Consider the following 24,229-nt stretch of genomic DNA (forward strand, 5'->3'; position numbering starts at 1 on the left):
CTGGGATTATAGGCAGGCGCCACCACACCCAGCTAATTTTTGTATTTTTAGTAGAGACCGGATTTCACATGTTGGTCAGACTGGATTCCTGACCTCGTGATCCGCCCACCTCGGCCTCCCAAAGTGCTGGGATTACAGGCATGAGCTCCACCCCTTTCATCTTTTTAACGAGAGAAAAAGTCCTTTAGTGCAAGGGCCTTACAGCAGGGAAGAAGTGCTGAGTACCTGACTGCCTCCTGACCCTCTCACGCCAATGTCCCCTCTGTTGTGGCTATGCCACAAGAGGCAGCACAGTCCAAGGATCCAAGGGGGTCTTCATCACCAGGGAGGCTCTTACCAGAGTCATAAGCAGCTGCTGGGCTGCCCGTGACCACGAGTGATCAAAAGTCTTTGGGCTGCAGGCTCCCCTGGCTCACAGGCTCTCACTGCTAAAGCTGTCAGCCAGGCCCCGTGTCATAAAGGCAGAGTGGATACTCCTGTGCTTTGGAAAAGGCATCCTGTGGCCTGCACGTCACCTCCACAGGTGCTCTGTCCCTGCCCACAGCAGCCATGTTCCCCAGGCCAGCCACTGGCTTCTTTCCTCTGCTCAGCATGACCACAGGGTCAAATTCAGTCCATTGTACACACTGGGATGGCAGAGTGCTCAGGAGCCTCTGGGACCCATAGATCCCACATGGGCTATGGGACCAGCTGGGGGTCCCTCCTTCTTCCAGGACCTCCTACTATTTCCTCATGAAATATATATTTTTAATATATTTTATCGCACCTCAGGTTCTGGGATATATGTGCAAAATATGTAGGATTGTTACATAGGTACATACATGGCAATGTGGTTTGCTGCCTCCATCACCCCATCACCTATATCTGGCATTCTCCCCTCTCCTCAACCTCTCTACCCCCCACTGTCCCTCCCCTAATCCCCCCAACAGAGCCCAGTGTGTGATGCTCTTCTCTCTGTGTCCATGTGTTCTCATTGTTCAACACCTGCCTATGAGTGAGAACATGCAGTGTTTGTTTTTCTGTTCTTGTGTCAGTTTGCCAAGAATGATGGTTTCCAGATTCATCCATGTCCCTACAAAGGACATGAACTCATAGTTTTTTATGGCTGCAGAGTATTCCATGGTGTATATGTCCCACATTTTCCTTGTCCAGTCTATCATCGATGGGCATTTGGATTGGTTCCAAGTCTTTGCTATTGTAAACAGTGCTGCAATGAACATACCTGTGCATGTGTCTTTATAATAAAACAATTTATAATCCGTTGGATATATACCCAGTAAGGGGATTGCTGGGTTAAATGCAATTTCTATTTCTAGGTCCTTGAGGAATCACCACACTGTCTTCCACAATGGTTGAACTAATTTACACTCCACCAACAGTGTAAAAGTGTTCCTATTTCTCCACATCCTCTCCAGCATTTGTTGTCTCCAGATTTTTTAATGATCGCCATTCTAACTGGTGTGAGATGGTATCTCAATGTAGTTTTGATTTGCATTTCTCTAATGACCACTGATGATGAGCATTTTTTCATGTTTCTTGGCTTCATTTATGTCTTCTTTTGAAAAGTGTCTGTTCATGTTCTTTGCCCACTTTTAAATGGGTTCGTTTGTTTTATTCTTGTAAATAAAAATCATTGGTTCACTCTAATGATTGTTTCTTTTGCTGTACAGAAGCTCTGGAGTTTAATTAGATCCCGTTTGTCTATTTTGGCTTTTGTTGCTAGTGCTTATGGTGTTTTAGTCATGAAGTCCTTGCCTATGCCTATGGCCTGGATGGTTTTGCATAGGTTTTCTTCTAGAGTTTTTATGGTGTTAGGTTTTATGTTTAAGTCTTTAATCCATCTGGAGTTAATTTTAGTGTAAGGTGTCAGGAAGGGGTCCAGTTTGTTTTCTGCACATGGCTAGCCAATTTTCCCAACACCATTTATTAAACAGGGAATCCTTTCCCCATTGCTTGTTTTTGTCAGGTTTGCCAAAGATCAGATGGTTGTAGATGTGTGGCATTGCCTCTGAGGCCTCTGTTTTGTTCCATTGGTCTAGATCTCTATTTTGGTATCAGTACTATGCTGTTTTGATTACTGTAGCCTTGTAGTATAGTTTGAAGTCAGGTTGTGTGATGCCTCCAGCTTTGTTCTTTTTGCTAAGAACTGTCTTGGCTATGCGGGCTCTCTTTTGATTCCATATGAAATTTAAGGTGGTTTTTTCCACTTCTGTGAAGAGGGTTATAGATAGCTTGATTGAGGTAGCATTTAATCTATAAGTTACTCTGGGCATTATGATCATTTTGACAATATTGATTCTTCCTAACCATGAGCATGGAATGTTTTTCCATTTGTTTTGTGTCCTCTCTTATTTCATTGAGCAGTGGTTTGTAGTTCTCCTTGAAGAGGTCCTTTACATCCTTTGTTAGTTGTATTCCTAGGTATTTTATTCTCTTTGTGGTAATTCTGAATGGCAGTTCATTCTTAATTTGGCTCTCTTTAAGTCTGTTGTTGGTGTATAGGAATGCTTGTGATTTTCGCACTTATCCTGAGACCCTGCTGAAGTTATCAGTTTTAGGAGATTTTGGGCTGTGACAATGGGGTCTTCTAAATATACAATCATGTCATCTGCAAATAGAGACAAATTGGCTTCCTCCTTTCCTATTTGAATACCCTTTATTTCTTTTTCTTGCCTGATTGCTATGACTAGAACTTCCAATACTATATTGAGCAGGAGTGGTGAGAGAGGGTATCCTTGTCTAGTGCCAGATTTCAAAGGGAATGCTTCCAGGTTTTGCCCATTCAGTATGATATTGGCTGTCGGTTTGTCGTAAATAGCTTTTATTATTTTGAGATACGTTCTGTTGATACCTAGTTTATTGAGAGTTTGTAGCATAAAGTGCTGTTGAATTTTGTCGAAGGCCTTCTCTGCATCTATTGAGACAATCATGTGGTTTTTGTTTTTGGTTCTGTTCATGTTGTGGATTATATTTACAGACTTGGCGTATGTTGTACCAACCTTGCAACCCTGGGATGAAGTCTACTTGATCATGATGGATAAGCTTTTTGATGTGCTGTTGCAATTGGTTTGCCAGTATTGTTTTTGAAGATTTTTGCATCTATGTTGATCATGGTTATTGGCCTGACGTTCTTTTCATGTTGAGACTCTGCCAGGTTCTGGTATCAGGATGATGTTGGTCTCATAAAACGATTTGGGAAGGATTCCCTCTTTTTGTATTGTTTGGAATAGTTTCAGAAGCAGTGGTACCAGCTCCTCTTTCTATGTCCGGTAGAATTCAGCTGTGAACCCATCTGGACCTGGGCTTTTTTTGGTTGGTAGGCTATTAATTGCTGCCTCAACTTCAGCCCTTGTTATTGGTCTATTCAGGGTTTTGACTTCTTCCTGGTTTAGGCCTGGAAGGGTGCAAGTGTCCAGGAATTTATCCATTTCTTACAGGTTTACTGGCTTGTGCACATAGAGTTGTTTGTAGTAATCTCTGATGGTAGTTTGTATTTCTGTGGAATCCGTGGTGATATCCCCTTTATCATTTTTATTTCATCTATTTGATTATTCTCTTTTCTTTTTTATTAATATGGCTAGTGGTCTTTCTATTTTGTTGATCTTTTCAAAAAACCAGATCCTGGATTTATTGATTTTTGAAGGGCTGTTTTGTGTCTCTATCTCCTTCAGTTCTGCTCTGATCTTAGTTATTTCTGGTCTTCTGCTAGCTATTGAGTTTTTTTGAACTTGCTTCTGTAGCTCTTTCAATTTTGATGATAGGGTGTCGATTTTAGATCTTTCCTTGCTTCTCACGTGGGCATTTATTGACACAAATTTTCCTCTAGACACCGCTTTAAATGTGTCCCAGAGGTACACTGTGTCTTTGTTCTCCTTGGTTTCTAAGAACATCTTTATTTCTGCCTTCATTTCATTGATTATCCAGTCAACATTCAAGAGCCAGTTGTTCAGTTTCCATGAAATTGTGCCATTCTGAGTTAGTTTCTTAATCCTGAGTTCTAATTTGATTGCACTGTGATCTGAGAGACTCTTTGTTATGATTTCCATTCTTTTGCATTTGCTGAAGAGTGATTTACTTCCAATTATGTGGTTAATTTTAGAGTAGGTGTGATGTGGTGCTGAGAAGAATGTATATTCTGTGGATTTGGGGTAGAGAGTTCTGTGAATGTCTATTAGGTTTGCTTGGTCCAGGTCTGAGTTCAAGCCCTGGATATCCTTGTTAATTTTCTGTCTTGTTGATCTGTCTAATATTGACAGTGGAGTGTTAAAGTCTCCCACTATTATTGTGTGGGAGTCTAAGTCTCTTTGTACGTCTTTAAGAACTTGATTTATGTAACTGCGTGCTCCTGTATTGGGTGCATATATATTTAGGATTGCTAGCTCTTCTTGTTGCATTGATTCTTTTACTATTATGTAATGCCCTTCTTTGTCTCTTTTGATCTTTGCTGGTTTAAAGTCTATTTTATTAGAGACTAGGATTGCAACTCCTGCTTTTTCTTGCTCTCCATTTGCTTCTTAGATCTTCCTCCATCTCTTTATTTTGAAGCTATTTATGTCCTCGCATGTGAGATGAGTTTCCTCGATATAGCACACTAATGGGTTTTGAATTTTTATCCAATTTGTCAGTCTGTGCCTTTTGATTGGAGCAACTGGAGCAGCCCATTTACATTTAAGGTTAATATTGTTATGTGTGAATTTGATCCTGCCATTTTGATGCTAGCTGGTTGTTTTGCCTATTAGTTGATGCAGTTAATTCGTTGTGTCAATGCTTTTTACCATTTGTTATGTTTTGGAGTAGCTGGTACTGGTTGTTCCTTTCTATGCTTAGTGCTTCTTTCAGGAGCTCTTGTAAGGCAGGCCTGGTGATGAAATCTCTAAGCAATTGCTTGTTTGTAAAGGATTTTATTTCTCCTTTGCCTATGAAGCTTAGTTTGGCTGAATATGAAATTCTAGGTTGAAAGTTCTTTTCTTTAAGGATGTTGCATATTGGCCCCCACTCTCTTCTGGCTTGTAGGGTTTCTGCTGAGATCCACTGTGAGTCTGATGGGTTTCCCTTTGTGGGTAACGCAACCTTTCTCTCTGGCTGCACTTAGCATTTTTTTTCTTCATTTCAACCCTGGTGAATCTGATGATTATGTGCCTCGGGGTTGCTCTTCTTGAGGAATATCTTTGTGGTGTTCTCTGTATTTCCCGGACTTGAATACTGGCCTGCCTTGCTAGGTTGGGGAAGTTCTCCTGGATAATATCCTGAAGAGTGTTTTCCAGCTTGGATTCATGCTCTCCATAACATTCAGGTACACCTATCAAACGTAGGTCTTTTCACATAATCCTGTATTCCTTGGAGGCTTTGTTCATTTTTCACTCTTTTTTTCAGTAATCTTGCCTTCTCATTTTATTTCATTGAGTTGATCTTTAATCTCTGATATCCTTTCTTCTGCTTGGTCAATTCTACTATTGAAACTTGTGTATGCTTTGCGATGTTCTCGTGTTGTGTTTTTCAGCTCCATTAAGTCATTTATATTCTTCTCTAAGCTGTTTATTTTCGTTAGCATTTTGTCAAACCTCAAGGTTCTTAGTTTCTTTGCATTGGGTTAGAACATGTTCCTTTAGCTCAGGGAAATTTATTACCTACCTTCTGAAGCCTGTTTCTGTCAATTCATTAGATTCATTCTCCATCCAGCTTTGTTCCTTTGCTGGTGATGAGTTGTGATCCCTTGGAGGAGGTGAGGCATTATGGTTGTGAGTGTTTTCATCCTTTTTGCACTGGTTTCTTCCCATCTTTGTGGATTTATTTACCTGTGGTCTTTACAGTTGGTGACTTCTGGATGGGGTCTCTGAGTGGATGTCCATTTTGTTGGTGGATGTCCATTTTGTTGATGATGAAGTGATTTCTTTCTGAATTTTAGTTTTAACAGTCAGGCCTCTCTGCTGTAGGACTGCTGGAGGTCCACTCCAGACTCTGCTTGGGGGCCACCTGTGGCAGTTACAGAACAGTAAGAGTTGCTGCCAGTTTCTTCTTCTGTTATCCTATCCCAGAAGGATACCCGCCAGATGTCAGCCTGAGCTCTCCTTTATGAGGTAACTTTTTGGCTCTAGTGGGGTCAGAGAGCTGCTTGAGGAGACAGTCTGTCCCTTATAGGAGATCAAGTGCTGAGCTCTGAGCTCCATTGTTCTGTTCAGAGCTGCTGGGCAGGTACGTTTAAGTCTGCTGCAGTGGGACTCATAACCATCTATTTTTTCCCCAGGTGCTCTTCCTGGGAAGGTGGAGCTTTATTTTTAAGTTTCTGACATGCTGCTGCCTTTTTTCGGAGCTGCCCTGCCCAGCAGGAGGTAACCTAGTCACAGTCTGCCAGTAGAGGCATTGCTGAGCTTCCGTGGGCTCTGCCCAACTGCTGTGTGAACTTCCTTTCAGTTTTGTTTATAGAGGTATAGTTAGAACTGCCTCAGTAATGGCAGTCTGCCTTAGTAATGGTGGACTGCCTCTGTAATGGCAGACTGCCTCAATAATGGCTGAATGTCTCGGTAATGGTGGACGCCCTTCCTCCAACAGAGCTGGACCATACTGAGTGGAAACTCGTGGCACTTTTCAGGCTGGGAATCTCTTGGTCTACGGGCAGTAATAACTCATTTGGAAATGCAGTGTTCACTCACCCTCTGCATTGTTCTCACTGGGAACTGCACTCCAGAGCTGTTCCTATTTGGCCATCTTGGTTCCCCCCCTGCCAATGGTATTAATAAAATGGGCAGAAGCTCATTGAGACTCTGTTCATTCCTTAAAACTACTGCTTCTCCTCCCCATTTGTCCCCTCCCTCTCTGCTCTATTATCCCCACATCATGCTTCCTGACCTCCAGGCATCTCAGTTCGGGTCCTATTGAAGGGCCAAGCAATGGCTCACTGAGTGCTGGTCCCCACCCCCATACAGCACAGCATGACTTCCTGAGGGCAGCGTTGGGGCACTGGTTTGCTCTTGGAGTCACCACACACTGTGCCTAGAGCTGGTCCCCAGAAGGCACTTGGCACAGAGTTTTTGAATTCAGCCTTAACATTCTTTCCTCTTCGTGACCAGCTCAGCAAATCCCTTTCCTTCCCCATGACTGCTCTGTCCTCCTGTGATGGCAACACTGCCTTCCCCTGTGGTCTGGGGCAAAGAACAAGGCTGGAGGAGAAAAAAACTCAGTGTGGCCTCTGCTCTGCTACTAACAGCTAGTGTTACTTTGGGCAAGACACAGTCTCTCTGTACCTCATTTCTCTCATTTACTCAATGAGAGCTCAACATATCTGCCCAATTATAAAGCAGTGGTGGCTGTGTGACTATGTTAAAAATAAATAAATAACAACAACAACAACAAGAAAAATGCCGTTAGAAAAAGCTAACAGACACTATACAAAGAAGATATTGCCATCATCTTTCCCTGTTCACATACTCTGAGGGGACATGTGAGGCCAGCCGGTCTTCTGTATTTCCTCTCCTTAACAGTAAAGAAAACCTACTGCTGGGCACGGTGGCTCATGCCTGTAATCTCAGCACTTTAGGAGGCCGAGGCACATGGATCACAAGGTTAGGAGTTCGAGGCCACCCTGACCAACATGGTGAAACCCTGTCTCTAATAAAAATACAAAAATTAGGCGGGTAAGGTGGCGAGTGCCTGTAATCCCAGCTACTTGGGAGGCTGAAGCAGGAGAACTGCTTAAACCTGGGAGGCGGAGGTTGCAGTGAGCTGAGATTACACAACTACACTCCAGCCTGAGCAACAGAGTGAGACCCTGTTTCAAATTAAAAAAAAAAAAAAAAAGAAAGAAAGGAAAAAGAAAACCTACTGCATTCACTATTAGGTGCCTAGGAATAGAAAACCAGCCCTCCTTCTATTAAGTCTTGGAGGACCATAGCAAGGACAATTAGCACAGAAAAATCACCAAAGATTTAGAAGATCACAGTGCTGAAACTCAAGTTCATGCTTTCCTCTCCCAGTAGGATCAGCACACCCTGGAGCCTGCTGGGTGCAAAGAGGGAATCTCACGGTGTTAGAACCAGCCCTACCTCCACAATCACCCACCATGGAATTGATTTCTCCATGGGCTCCAAGCTCTCTGCCTCCCCAGGCTCTGCAGCATCCTACAGTCACATCTCAGGACTCTGAGACTCCGAGACCTGGGCTGGCCTTCAGGAAATCAGCAGTCAGGTCTGCCACTAAACTTTCCGAGGTTATGACACTTGCCCTAGGCCACTGCCACTCTGGATACTTTTATCTCTCTCTTGCCTCTGCCCTGTCAGCATTTTCACAGAGCCACTGACAGCCACTTCTGTGGCATTGCCAGTTACTTGTGACAGACAATTCCTTAAGAATGGGGGATATGTCTTATTGTCATTCCAACTGTCCTAGCACAGTGCCTAGTAGGAGGTATGATAGATGTTGCTTAAGTGAAGGAAGCAGAGGAAAAAGACTTTTATACAAGCCATGCTATCAAAGCATTTAATGTAGGACAGGAGTTCTCAACTGGAGGCAATTTTATCCCCAAGGGAACATTTGGCAATGTCTAAAAACATTTTTAGCTGTCACAATGGTGGGATGCTTGCAGCATCTAGTGGGTAAAGGCCAAGGATGCTTCTCAACATCCTATGATACACCGGACAACACCTCTTGACTCAATAAAGAATTCTCTGACCCAATGTGTTAATGCTGCTGAGATTGAGCAACTCTGATGACAGGAAATGGGTAAAGAGACACAAACTTCCTTCTAGGATGATGTCACTAATAACTGTAATCATATATATTTTATACTCTCATGAACAATTTCTATTATTTCCTCAGATTCTTCCATCGGGATATTTATTTTTATTTTTTTGAGAGACAAAGTCTTGCTCTGTCACCCAAACTGGAGTAGAGTGGCACAATCAGAGCTTGCTACAGCCTTAAACTTCTAGGTTTAAGCAATTCTCCTGCCTCAGCCTCTGGAGTAGCTGGGATTATAGGCATTCACCACCATGCCCAGCTAATTTAAAAATTTTTTTGCAGAGGTTGGGTTTCGCTGTGTTGCCCAGGCTGGTCTCAAAATCCCTGCCTCAAATGATCCTCCTGCCTTGGCCTCTCAAAGTGTTGCAATTAAAGGCATGGGCTGCCACACCAGGCCCTCACCAGAATTAACAGGTGAGGAAATGAGACACAGAGAATAAAAGGCTAGCTTGTGATTGGCCAAATCAGCAGTGAGCTCAAACTAGAATCCAGGTTTCATGACAAGGTCAGCATTCTTCTCACCTTTTCTCTGTATTGAGAGGAAGATTTTGCTTTTGAAGGCAAGGGAGGGTCTTAGAACAATGGGACCTCAGGACTAGAAAGTCCCCAGCATCTTCTCACTTGAGAGGGGAGACCCAGCAGAGTATCTGTCTCACTGCAGGGCCACGCTCTGATGAGGGAAGGGCCCAAGGCCAAATCTAGTCTGGCCAACCTGGTATGGAGCCCCCACCTCTTCTCCCCTGGGCCCTGCACATCACTCTGCCCTTCACACAGAATCTGAGTCTTTCATGCATGCTATGCTTCTAATAGCCTCTTCTCTTCTGAAGTCAACTGATGCCACCCGGGGGAATTCCTAAGCATGTCTCAGAGATTTGGAGGAAGGGAAGAGCCAGCAAGCGGCACACTGCAAAGAAAACTGATCACATTCTGTCTCCCTAACCTTTTGCACACAGAGCCTGTCTGAATGGAATCCCAGCTTTATTCAATGGCAGGACTGTAGGAGGCAGTTCAGATATTCAGTGTGAGAGTCAAAATTGCCAAAGTAAGTTATTTCACAGAAAGAAATTATACTAGGCCCAAAAGAGAAATAATTCCTGGGGACGAAAGATGGGAATAAGGTGCTTAGAAACCTTCTCTGGCCGAGGGAACAACATGCATGAAGGCCCCGGGTAATAGCTGAAGAGGCTGCAGAGCTGAGATAGAGGCTCTTTTTTATAGATTTGAGGTGGTATTCCAGGCAAGAAAAGAGGATCTGTAACAAGGTGAGTAAGGAAGAGAAAAGGGAGACCAGGGTGAGGAACTTGCATGTAGGCTCCATGGGACTCTGACATCAATTAGACATTGGGAAGTAAAGGAGATGAAAGAATCAAGGGTTAAACTGTGCTGCATGGTGGCCACTGGCACCTCTGGGTATCTGAAATCAATTAAAATGAAATAAAATTAAGAATTCAGCTCCTCAGTCACACTAGACATGTATCAAGCACTCAATAGCCACGTGTGACAAGTGGCTCCCACACTGGGTAAGTCAGATGACAGCACATACCCATCATCACAGGGATTCCCCCCGCACCGCAGGTTAGAGAGACTCTCAGGCTTCTAGTCTGAGAGATCAGATCTGGTGGGTGGATGAAGTATCAGGAAATGTTATGCCTCTTACTACAATAGAGACCAATTAAAGAGGAAACCATTCTTGGGGGGTGGCGGGAGATGAAGAGTGTGGTCTCAGGCATGCTGAATGCGAGGTGGACAATGAAGCTGTAGTAGGCTTGCACAAACACTTGTCTGGAAATTAGCAGAAACCAAAGATGTACAAAGATCATGAAGAGGTCTACGGACTTGGGGCCCGGTGCAGTGGATCATGCCTGTAATCTCAGCACTTTGAGAGGACAAGGAGGGTGAATCACGAGGTCAGGAGTTCGAGACCAGCCTGACCAACATGGTGAAATCCCATCTCTACTAAAAATACAAAAAAATTAGTCAGGCATGGTGGTGCAGCCTGTAATCCCAGCTACTCTGGAGGCTGAGGCAGGAGAATGGCTTGAACCCAGAGGTGGAGGTTGCAGTGGGTTGAGATCGCACCACTGTACTCCAGCCTAGAGGACAGAGCAAGACTTTGTCTAAAAAAAAAAAAGAGTTCTACAGACTAGGGTAAGGTCAGCCACATGAGCATGGGCAGAACTGGAACAAGGTTTCAAGGTGACGGTAGAAGCAAAAGTTGGATCAGAGTAGGCTGAAAAGTGAGAAGGGGAGCAAGTGTGGATAATTCTGGAAACTCAGCAGCAGAGAGGAATGTGAGAAACAGGATCATGTGCATGTCCAATCGTTTGACACATCAAGTGAGGCCTTGCTTCTTCAACACAAGAAAAGCCTTTCCTGACCACTCCAGCGATCTTTCCAAGTCTGAATTGAACACTTGCTGTGAGATGCACTCATGGCTGCATTTAACGTTTTCTATTTGATTCAAGCATGCACATTCCTGACCACCACTTTAAGCTGCATGGGATCAGGGAACTGCATTTTTTCTCGAGTCCTCCTGGATGGCAGACAGGTGGCACTCAGCAAGTAAACATGTAAACATGTAAGCTGTCTGGGGAGTGTAAGTCCAGTTAGTCATCATGCTGAAGGCCACAGACCCCCAAGCAAGGCCTGGCCCACCCTGTTCCACTGGAACCTCTGAGGCTGGGCTGGACAAGCTAATGCCCAGCAGGCACTTACTGGAAGGGGAGCTTCTCATCGTTGGGCTTGATGCAGCGCACGTAGTGAGGCGTCGTGGCATTCAGGGTCTCCATGAGCAGATGCAGGGAGGTACGGAACTAGAGAGACAAAAGCCGGTGCTTGTTTTTTTTTTTTTTTTAACAATGTGTAGATACATGATAAAGAAAAACTCATATGGGTGGTGGTAGTTATTGTTACCATTATTATCATTATTAATCCAGAAGGACAGAAGAAATTCAGAGACCTGGGGGAAGATTCCAGTTCTGACACTGCTCTCTTGCTGTGACCAAAATCAAGTCCTTCCTATAAAAAGGGCTCCTCAAATTACATGGAGAGAGCCTGCCCCCTAATGTGCCTAACTCCCAGTGCTGTGGATCAAATAAGATGAAAGGTGGGCAAATACTATATGACTCATTTGTTCATTGTGCACTGGAAGCCTGCTCTTCCTAAACCCGAGGGCCTGGGGCCTGACACCTGATGCCCAGGCGTCCTGGAAATAATTTGTCATACTAAACGTCCAGAATGGCAAACCCATAGGAATAATGGTCGTTTAGTAGATGGTGGCTGCCAGGGACTTGGCAAGCATTCTCTTCTCTTCTCTCCAGAGACACACTGGGTATAACAGCCACAGGGACCCCACAGCAGAAGAAGTTGCTTTTAGTCTCCAGATCCAAAGGTTCCTTAAGCATCCTCTTTAACCTATAAATTCCAGGCCCTCTTGCCTCCTGCACTAGCTGTCTGTGGCCCTGCAGCACAGCCCACCGCAGGCGTTAATAAACTTATGGGGGATACGGTCAGCCCCTTCCCTCCTCCCTCTGTTAGTTCCCTGTGGTGAAGGTTTTGGAATTTCCCTCTTCTAAGGACACAAGATTGAGCTGGGTGGCAGAGGTTGCTGATGTCAAGGCTGCTGTGATGGCTTCCCTCTGACCCTGCTGCCATCCTTCATCTACAGAGAGCCCAGCCCTGCATGTGCACCTTGGCCCACAGCTTTTCATTCGGGGCTGACCTGGTGACCAACAGTTTTCTTGTGCTCCTTGTTGGAGACTTTCATGGGGGGTCTGGCAGAGCGGATGTTGATCTTTGAAGATGACCCCTTCCCAGGGGTGGTGGCAGGAATGGGGTCCTTGTCATCATGAAACAAATCAGCCACTAGTGGGAACTAGAAACAATCACAGAAAGTATGATGAAGGAGATCTCACCGTACATGTTTCCTTTCAAAGCTTCTTTTCAATACATAGCTGAGAACTGAAAACACATGCCCACGCCAAAACCCGCCCACCAATGTGCACAGCAGTGTTACTCCCAAGAGCCACAAAATAGGAACAACCCAAATATCAACCGATGAATGGATAAACAAATATGGTACATCAATACAATGGATTATTATTCAACATTATTAATATATTCAACAATATAAAGAAATGACCTTCTGATCCATGCCACGACATGGCCATACCTCAAATAAATTATACCAAGTGAAAGAAGTCAGACACAAATGATCATATAGTGTGTGATTCCATTTACATGAAATATCCAGGGAATAGAAAGTAAATTATTAGTTTCCAGGGGTTGGGGAAGAAAGGGGAAGAGCAAGAGGAAGGGGAAGAAGAGAAGGAAGAAGGGTGACTGCTAATGGGGACAGGATTTCTCTGTGGAGTAATAAAAATATTCCCAGACTTATAGCGATGATGGTTGCATAAACCAGTGAATATACTGAAACCCAGTGAATTGTGTGCTTCAAAACAGTAAATTTTATAATGTATGAATTATGAATGACAATTCAATTTTTTTAAATGGTAGGAAAAATGGTAGTAGCTTTCCCACACAATCTTACTTGACCTTCACCTACAAAGACAGGCAGAACTTCATTTCCGTGGTGTGGGAGGAGGTGGCTATACTTTAACACAACTACATTTTAAGTTCTATTTTTCTACATTATTGCATCTTGTCACGTTAACTTCCCTGATACCTGTTTTCTCATCAGGAGAATAAGGATAAGCCTATGCTTGTTGTATGGGGTTGCTCTGAGTACTAAATAAGAGGTTAATGTCTTCATCTGTAACAAGGTGAAGATGCAGGCCTTGGACGAGGTGCTGGTGACAGAGTCCCAGCCATCAAGACGTTCAGTCTGACAGGAACACAGTCCTGCCATCATCCCTTTGGGAAGTCAATGCTGGGGCTAGAATAAAGTATTACGTATTGCGAGGCTTTTATCACACTCCTGCAGGGGTGGGGGAAAGGAGGGAGGGAAAAGGAACACACAGGCTCCATTCGCTAACCCTGAGCCACTTCCAATCTCAACAGAAAGGAGGCTAAACGCTAGTGCCTCAAATGCTAGGCTCTGCTCCTTCTCACCTACCCTGTGCCCTCTTCCTTTAACCCCCATTTAAATTCATGGCCCCCCTCTCCTGCCACTGTGTCTAGTTCTCCACTAGAATTCCCTAGTCTAGTGTCTGAGGAATCCCTGATCGGATTCCACTCACCCCTCTCAGACAATACCTTGCAAAGCCATTCAGCTGGTTATGTTGCTGTCCCACAGGCACCATGCTCACTACTCCTGGCTCTATACCTTTGCTTACTGTGCTATTCTTACCTGAAATGCCCCCACCCCTTTCTCTTCTGTACTTATCCTGAGAGGCCCCTCTCTCAAGGTTGAGCCCTGCCCCTCCCCCCAGAGCATCCATCACTCCTGTCTGTGTCTCCCACGGGCTCTGACTGTGATGCCCCTGGACCCATGCCCTCCGAGGTCTGTGCTGAGTCCTGAGCTCTACACTTGCCAAGACTTCCCTTTCTATAGAGAATGAGGGCTGAGCAGAAAAGTAATGACAGAATCCACGTAAGCATGTAGAAGAATGCCCAGCATATTGGGCTCAGACATTATCTAGTTTTATTACTTTTACTAGGGATTAGATATATGAATAATCTTTCTAAATCGTGTAAGTACAGATGCTTGAGAAAGTTGTATTTTTGGTCTGAAGAAGAAACAACATAGAATTTTAGATGTGGAACTGTAAAGATCAACTTTCACCTCCACTGGCAGGTGAGGATATAGGAGCTTGGGGAGAAGCGATGTACTAGAATCCTGCACCAATCTCTGTTCCCTTTACCACCAAGCACAGTGGCCAGCACCAGCTCCCAAAGGGATGCTAATCAATAGCTGAGGGACTAGAACCTTGGCCTCTGGATGCCCAGGTTGGAGCTTATTTCAAAACATAAATATAGCCTTGTCATTTACACCCACAATATCAAGGAAGGAGAAATATATAAGGGCTTCAGACATAGTCTTGATTTTTGAGGTACCTGCAATAACAATTAAATACACAAGGTAACGCTTCCACGAAACAGTTCTCCAGCTGACACCATCTCCTAAGACTCGCAGGAGATTAAGGCTAAGGCAAGCTACCTACTGAAGATACAACATCATCTTCATGTACAGCTACAGGTCCTATATAGCAGTGACAGCTCATGTTCTGGTGACGCTTTGCTCTGCCAAGACCTTCAGTAAATTAAGTTCCAGTTAAATGGAGTATTTACTGAGCACCTACAAATGCTTTCATACCAACAGCTTGGAAAGAATGAATCATGTAAGAATCGGTCCAAAATTCACAAAATAATTCACTATTCTGGGTGTATCCAAAAAGTCCTAGAAGCATATCAAAACAAGGCAACGCATATGAGCTTTTTCACTTGATAGTCTACGGTGCGCCCCAGCTCATCTCCCTCCTGAAGTCAGAGACACATGACAGTAGTCATGATGTCACATTAACACATTAGAGTGTCCAGACACAGTGGCAAGATGGTGCTGGTGGCACACTAGAACTGTTCTCAGAACCTGTCAGATTCAGGTGACTTAGCACACTCAAAGGCACTTTCCACAACCTTATTAGGTATCTTTATGTTGGAGTTGCAGGGTGATGGGGTTTGGGGTGTAAAACACATGGTGACCATCCCTTTCCCATGGGGCTTCTTGCAACCTGACCTCACTTAGGGCAGGCAGAAGACCATCAGCAACTACCCAAGTCACGTCCAAGGAGAAAGTGAAGATTAGACTCTTCGGTCAGTGAGCACCCCGCAGTCCGATGACTCAGTATTCTCACATGTCAAAGTAACTCATATCACTTCTAGGCCTTTTGGCTAAGATCAGGCATAAAGCAACTTGTATGAATTCCACAGACCCAGAGGTTTCTTTTCAGCAAGCTTAAGCCTCACTTTATGCAGGAATACTTCATAAACACAGTGGATTAGTATGAAGGTGCCCACCTGCACATGCATACAAGGTTATGATGCCCAACGCTTAAAATGGCACCAAATGCTGGTAAAAATTATACGCTACTCTTCTACATCAAGCATTTTAAACAAAAAACATACAAAAACAATTCGTTTCTCTTACCTCACTCTTAGTTACTACAAGTTTGTAAGTTTCAGGAGTTTCAATTTTAGAGTTGAGTAATTAACACAAGTCAGCGTTTTATGTAGCACAGGAGCTAGCAGAATGGGTTATAAAGCAGTGAAACAACTGTGTGTGTACATGTGCACCTCCATGCACAACCGTGCTGGAATCAATATGGGTCAGTTTCACTTTTCCCTTGCACTCCTCATTTTTCACACACATACCATTAGAAGTACCCAATTTCCATTTTCCACCAGAGTGATCTGCATGCATATAAATGCTGCAGTGGCTTCATTCCCTGGCCTGGGTTCTAAGTTCAGTCTAAAAACACCAATCAATGATCTTAAGGCCATCTCTGGTGAGCAGCCCAAGCCAATTCTCACTGCTGGCTATTCTGTGGCTACAATAAGCTACTGTCACCATGATTAGCACTAGAGAATGCTACCTGAGCAAAGCACACCTCGAATCCCTGCCTCAGGGTCTGTAAGGGATAATCCTATTCGCAATATGCAGAGCCTCAGGGCCTGGAAGGGGTAATCCTATTCACAACATGCAGAGCTCCACAGAAAAAGATGAAGAGACAAATCCCTGGCTAAGGATACTGATGATATTGTTGTCAGGCAGGTACCCTGGAGGGTCCCCCAGTGAGATCACTAAGGGTGCCCCTAATTGTTAGCTGCCAACAGGTGACAATTCTGTTCCTATTCTCAGCATCTTTGACATAAATCCTCCTCTTCATGCATGGCATTTCAAAGTCATAAATATTGTCTTTTTAGATGGGAAGGTAACTAGTAGGCTGTCAGAAATAAAAAAAAACACAATTTAAGAGCTGTGGCTAAAATCTGTATGCCAACATCATAAAGAATGATAGTTTTATTAGGTACTCAATTCCATGTGCAGTCAAAGAAGATAAAGTAAATAGGAGGTCACTGACTGTCAAGAAACTAGACTGACTAGTTTGTTCATTCATTCATTCATTCATCCACACATTAATCCATCAACACTGACTGACTCTCAAATATACAACAAATGGTGTGCTAGGGACTGGTAATACAAAAATGTTATAGAACAAGCCTAGCCTCTTCTATACCATGGAATTTATGGTCTAGCATGGTAGGTGAGTGCTAACGAAAATAACCCACAATTAAAAACATAATGACAAGAACATGAATATCCTAAAGGAAATAAACAACAAAGATGTGACTGAATCAGAGGTCTGGGTGAAAGAAATGAAGAAAGGATTCTCTTAGGGAGGGAAGTCTGAACTGCAGGGCATTGAATGGAGAGGACAGCATGTCATGGGGTGGAAGTGATAGCACCTTTGAAGGAGCTCCACGTTTTCAGGGCTGAGATAAAGCTGGTTAACCGACAACGTACACAGTGAGAAGGAAGGATGAGGGACCAGCTCATGCAGGCCTCAGTTAAGAATTTTTATTTTTATCCTAAGAGCAACGGGAATCCATTAAAGGGTTAAAATAATAGGGGCTAATATTTACTGAGCACGTCAACTATGTCTGGCACACATGAACTCGTCCAAGCCTCCCAATAACCACGTGGTGTAAGCACCACTGCACTCCATTTTACAGATGAGGAAACTGAGACTTAGGGACCAAGATCACAGAGATGTATGTAGCAAAGTCAGGATTCGAACCCTGACAGCCCGGCTCCAGAGCCCAAGCAACAATGCACCACAGAGAGTGGCAATGACTAGAAGCAGTGATGGCAGTTCTTCCAAAACAGATCCCTGGCTGCAGCATAAGGAAGGGCTTGCTGCATGTGAAGCCCTGTCCTGGGTGCCTAGAGGAGTCAAGGGAGACCAGAAGAGCTTACAGCCTAGCAGGGAGCTTGGAAGTAATGAGGTATGGCAGGAAGGGCATGAGGCTGGGTCAGGAGACCTGAACTTTAGATGCGACCCTGCAACTTGACAGCTGTGTGGCCCATGGCAAATCGACCTGGCTTACTAGATTTTAACTTGCTTATCTATAAAAATGGAAGAGCTGACCAGATGATTCCTTTAAGTCACGCCCTGACCTGAATTCCTGCATGTTCTTATACCTGAATTGCTCCATCCCCTGGCTTCTATCCACTAAGCGCACAACGACGTTCAAGCTTCTCTTCTGCTTCAAACCCCTCCCTGCTCAGCCTGTCTCTCCTCTCACTTTACCATCAATCGCCTCAACCAAGGTGTCCACAGATGGACACAGCCCTCCACAAGCTCCTCCGCAGACCTGTCTCCACAAGACGGCCTCCTCCCCGTGCTGCTGAAATGTACCTTGACAGCAACACCAGTGTTCGCCAAGCCCAACGGCTAGAAGTAGTGTGGTTTCCACCACATCACACCTACTCTAAAATTGACCACATAATTGGAAGTAAAGCACTCCTCAGCAAATGCAAAAGAACAGAAATCATAACGAAGAGTCTCTCAGACCACAGGGCAATCAAATTAGAACTCAGAATTCAGAAACTAACTCAGTACAGCACAACTTCATGGAAACTGAACAACTGGCTCTTGAATGTCGACTGGATAAAAAATGCAATGAAGGCAGAAATAAAGAAGTTCTTCAAAACCAACGAGAACAAAGATGCAACATACCAGAATCTCTGGGACACATTTAAAGCAGTCTCTAGAGGAAAATTTATAGCAATAAATGCCCATATAAGAAGCAAGGAAAGATCTAAAATCGACACCCTATCGTCAAAATTGAAAGAGCTAGAGGCGCAAGATCAAAAAAACTCAAAACCTAGCAGAAGACAAGAAATAACAAAGATCAGAGCAGAACTGAAGGAGATAGAGACACAAAAAACCCTTCAAAAAATCAACAAATCCAAGAACTGTTTTTTTTGAAAAGATCAACAAAATAGACCACTAGCCAGACTGATAAAAAAGAAAAGAGAGAATAACCAAATAGATGCAATAAAAAACGATAAAGGGGAAATCACCACAGATTCCACAGAAATTCAAACCATCATCAGAGAATATTGCAAATAACTCTAGGCACATAAACCAGTAAATCTGGAAGAAATGGATAAATTCCTGGAAACTTGTATCCTCCCAGGCCTAAACCAGGAAAAAGTTGAAACTCTGAATAGACCAATAACAAGGCTGAAGTTGAGGCAGGAACTAATAGCCTAACAATCAAAAAAAGCCCAGGTCCAGATGGGCTCACAGCTGAATTCTACCAGACATACAAAGAGGAGACGAATGGTACCACTGCTTCTGAAACTATTCCAAGCAATACAAAAAGAGGGAATCCTTCTCAAATCATTTATGAGACCAACATCATCCTGATACCAAAACCCAGCAGAGACTCAACAAGAAAAAAAACTTCAGGCCAATATCCATGATGAACATAGATGCAAAAATCTTCAATAAAATACTGGCAAACCGATTGCAACAGCACAACAAAAAGCTTATCCACCATGATCAAGTAGGCTTCATCCTGCAGATATAAGGCTGGTTCAACATACGCAAGTCTATAAACGTAATTCGCCACATAAACAGAATCAAAGACAAAAACCACATGATTATCTCAACAGATGCAGAGAAGGCCTTCAGCAAAATTCAACAGCCTTTATGTTAAAAACTCTCAATAAACTAGGTATTGACGGAACGTATCTCAAAATAATAAAAGCTATTTATGACAAACCCACAGCCAATATCATACAGAATGGGCAAAAACTGGAAGCATTCCCTTTGAAATCTGGCACTAGACAAGGATGCCCTCTCTCACCACTCCTATTCAATACAGTGTTGGAAGTTCTAGCCAGAGCAATCAGGCAAGAGAAAGAAATAAAGGGTATTCAAAAGAGGAAGTCAAATTGCCTATTTGCAGATGATATGATTGTATATTTAGAAGACCCCATTTCTCAGCCCCAAATCTCCTGAAACTGATAAGCATCTTCAGCAAAGTCTCAGGATACAAAATCAATGTGCGAAAATCACAAGCATTCCTATACATCAATAACAGACTTAAAGAGAGCCAAATCAAGAATGAACTGCCATTCACAATTGCTACAAAGAGAATAAAATACCTAGGAATACAACTAACAAAGGGTGTAAAGGACCTCTTCAAGGAGAACTATGAACCACTGCTCAGCGAAATAACAGAGGACACAAAGAGACGGAAAAACATTCCATGCTCATGGTTAGGAGGAATTAATATTGTGAAAATAGCCATACTGCCCAAAGTAATTTATAGATTCAATGCTATCCCTATCAAGCTACCTATGACCCTCTTCACAGAACTGGAAAAACCACTTTAAACTTCATATGGAACCAAAAGAGCCTGCATAGCCAAGTCAATTCTAAGCAAAAAGAACAAAGCTGGAGGCATCACATTACCTGACTTCAAACTATACTACAAGGCTGCAGTAATCAAAACAGCATAGTACTGGTACCAAAACAGAGATATAGAGCAATGGAACAGAACAGAGGCCTCAGAGGCAACGCCACACATCTACAACCATCTGATCTTTGACAAACCTCACAAAAACAAGCATTGGGGAAAGGATTCCCTGTTTAATAAATGGTGTTGAGAAAACTGACTAGCCATGTGCAGGAAGCAGAAACTGGACCCCTTTCTGACACCTTACACTAAAATTAACTCCAGATGGATTAAAGACTTAAACATAAGACCTAACACCATAAAAACACCAGAAGAAAACCTAGGCAAAACTATCCAGGACATAGGCATAAGCAAGGACTTCATGACTAAAACATCAAAAGCATTGGCAACAAAAGCCAAAATAGACATAAGGGATCTAATTAAACTACAGAGCTTCTGCACAGCAAAAGAAACAATCATTAGAGTGAACCGGCAACCAACAGAATGGGAAAACATTTTTGCAATCTACCCATCTGACAAAGGCCTTATATCCAGAATCTACAAAGAACTAAAACAGATTTACAAGAAAAAAAGAAGCCCATTCAAAAGTGACTGAAGGATATGAACAGACAGTTTACAAAAGAAGACATATATGAGGCCAAGAAACACATGAAAAAATGCTCATCATCACTGGTCATTAAAGAAATGCAAATCAAAACCACATTGAGATACCATCTCATGCCAGTTAGAATGGCGATCATTAAAAAATCTAGAGACAACAGATGCTGGAGAGGATGTGGAGAAATAGGAACACTTTTACACTGTTGGTGGGAGTGTAAATTAGTTCAACCATTTTGGAAGACAGTGTGGTGATTCCTAAAGCACCTAGAAATAGAAATTCCATTTGACCCAGCAATCCCATTACTGGGTATATATCCAAAGGATTATAAATCATTTTATTATAAAGACACATACACACGAATGTTCACTGCAGCACTGTTTACAATAATAGCAAAGACTTGGAATCAACCCAAATGCCCATCAATGATAGACTGGACAAGGAAAATGTGGCACATATACACCATTGAATACCATGCAGTCATCAAAAACGATGAGTTCGTGTCTTTTGTAGGTACATGGATGAACCTGGAAACCACTATTCTCAGCAAACTGACACAAGAACAGAAAATGAAACACTGCATATTCTCACTAATAGGCAGGTGTTGAACAATGAGAACACATGGACACAGGGAGGGGAGCATCATACACTGGGGTCTGTGAGGTGGGACTAGGGGAGGGATAACATGGGGAGAAATGCCAGATATAGGTGATAGGGATGGAGTCAGCAAACCACATTACCATGTATGTACCTATGCAGTAATCCTCCATGTTCTTCACATGTACCCCAGAACCTAAAGTGCACTAAAGTACATAAATAAATAAATAGGAAAAAAAGGAAGTAGTGTGGTTCCATTCTTGAACCTACCTGACTCTTCAGAGGCCTCCTTGTGAAGGCCCTTCCTAAAACTTAGCAGTTTCACTTCCTCCAATCTTCTCCCTGCCTGGCTCCCTTCCCAGAACCTCCCACAGCACTTTTTCCTGCACTTCCCTCCTTTGCATTGCCATTTTCCAAAGCCTCATCCTCGTCACTTACCTCAGTCTCTGGGACAGTCTCCCATTGGCCCATGGCTCCAACTATGTCCCCTCAATCCTGCCACTCCCATCTGGATCTTTTCCCATTACCATGATCCACAATTCCAGCTTGCTCTTCTTCCCTCTAGATGTTCTACTGGGAACTCTGAGTTCAATACAGCCCAAACCACCTTCACCCATGGACTTCCTAGGTTTAGGCTACAATCCTGACCTCACCCAACTTCCCATATCTCAATCAAGTACCAGGTTCTGACCACAGGGCAGTGTCACAGCAGTTCTTCCTTTATTAATCCAGAGTCTGCTGCCCCAGCTCAGGACTACCTACCTGTCTCCTTCATCACTACAGTCATCGAAAGTGTGAGGGCCTACCTCTGGGCACGCCTTCACCCAAACACATTCCACCCAACAGCCAGAGTTTTCTCTGCATGCAAACCTTATCCAGTAGTCTCATGTTAAAGGCCCATCTGTTTGTCCTCACTGTCTATGGCAGAAAGCCATAGATGAACTGAACACTGGGAGTGGCAGGAACCGAAGGAGCTGGAGGAGGGAAGGAGTGGGGAGTCAGGCATGGGGGCTCCATGGACCAGGGCCAGAGAGCCAAGACACAGGTAAGAAAGCACAAAGTGGCCCAGTCACTGGTGCTGAGAGAGTTCCATGGGGAAGTAATGGCAGGCTAGAGAGGCAGGTTCACATTTTGAAGATGTCATTGTGATTCATGTCTGTCTGTCATGGCAAAGCGAAACACTGGCTTATTCAATGATTCTAATTCATATACTTTCTGAAGTGAATTTTCAAGATGTTTGAAGCATGGGTAGAAGTTACCGATCTGCATAATTACACTATTGGGTGGTGGTGGGGGTGTCAAATTTGCAGAAATCATTCATAGTAGCTTTTACTGTGAAAAAACATATTAAGCCCTAAGGTCAGTAACAGGTACAGATTGGGTATTCCTTATTCAAATGCCTGAGACCAGAAGTGTTTCAGATTTTAGAAAATTTGCATTGTACTTACTGGTCGAGCATCCCTAATCTGAATCCCAAATTCAAAGAACTCCAGTGAGCATTTCCTTTGAGTGTCATGTTGGTGCTTAAAAAGTTTCAAATTTTAGAGCGTTCTTGATTTGGGATGCTTGATCTGTACCAAAATCGTACTAGGGACCTGGAAATCAGACTCACCAGTGGGAGGATTTTAAGATTTCATCCCCTTTCTCTTGCTTCTATCAGAAAGGCTATCTACGCTTTTAATTTTATACATCAAACAGGGAATGTGTAACTTAAGAACAGAAAGTAAAAACCGTCCAAGGCAGATTTGTAACAAAGCTGGCACTGTGCTGTAATTTGGACACAAATACAACCAAGGTTTGATCTGAATCATTTGTTATTTTAAAAGCTAGGTTTTCATTTAGGTTCCTGCTATTCAGACTGCATTTGGAAGTGGTAGGACCTGGGATTTAGAGGGAGATAAGTGTTGGAATATTAGTTCTCAGAAGGAGGTATAGTATGCCTTGTATTCTATGGAAAATTTGTTTTATATACTCAACAAACATAGGAGGAGATCTAGTTTGATGACAGGACTGAAAGACTAAGAGATACCATGTACAATGTTGGGCTGTAGATAATAGCAAAAGACCCAGGCAAGAAATACAAATTACTGACCCCATCCACACCCATCCCTTAGGAAGATGGGCTAGGTAAGGATACCTCAGCTGAGGAGTACCCCAGCTATACACAAACCTAGAGTCACAATGAAAAGTAGTCACCAAGCTCTTACTTGACAAAAGACTCATACAAAGGATCACATTTCTGAGCAAAAGGGAGAAAGTTTTTACAGTTTTATTTTTTGACACATAATGACTGTACGTATATGGGGTATCTAGTAATGCTCTGACATATATAGTGGATAGTAATCAGATGAGGGCAATTGACTAACTCGTTATGTGTTTAGAGCTGTTAAGCAGTCTGTTTATAAGCTGAATGAGCAGTAATAGAGCCACCACAATCTACCTTCGGGCAGCCACTGGGCATTTCTTATAATTTGCCCCCTTCAAACTCAAACACTCAGGGTAGCACCTCTAGACAAACCAACACTTTCCTGTCACTTGTTTAAAACCTGTACACAGGGACTGGCTTTGGTATTCTCTGCTATTTAGCTCTATATATAGCAAATCAAAAAGGGACTAAGAGAAGCATGAAAAGACTTTCTAAAGGCCATTTGACAGTTTAGAAGGTGGCATTTACAGCTGACACATAGCTGTTACCTTGGAAATCACACCTATTCATTTGTGTTTAGAAGAATAGGAAAGATATTTCCTCTGAAACAGACATGTAAATCTAAAATAAGACACAGTATAAGAACACTTTGATTGGAATCTCTTCCCCAGAATCTTTTCTTTAAAAAAAAAAAAAAATCTATG

At 43.1% G+C, this 24,229-nt stretch overlaps 1 protein-coding gene across 8 annotated transcripts in view; it reads right to left on the reverse strand.

The window, feature by feature from the left end:
- The window catches only part of MYO5B (myosin VB), a 390,326-nt gene that overhangs the window by 99,642 nt on the left and 266,455 nt on the right, over nt 1-24,229 (reverse strand). For all 8 annotated transcript variants that reach the window (XM_008979769.5, XM_008979768.5, XM_054244178.2 and 5 more), the window contains 2 exons: nt 12,455-12,607; nt 11,449-11,546 (listed from right to left, as the gene is read on the reverse strand). In XM_008979769.5, the coding sequence (XP_008978017.4) occupies nt 11,449-11,546; nt 12,455-12,607 (251 nt within the window). The remainder of the gene's footprint in view (nt 1-11,448; nt 11,547-12,454; nt 12,608-24,229) is intronic.

The sequence above is a fragment of the Callithrix jacchus genome, chromosome 13 (genome assembly GCF_049354715.1).
Source record: "Callithrix jacchus isolate 240 chromosome 13, calJac240_pri, whole genome shotgun sequence".
Taxonomy (NCBI): domain Eukaryota; kingdom Metazoa; phylum Chordata; class Mammalia; order Primates; family Cebidae; genus Callithrix; species Callithrix jacchus.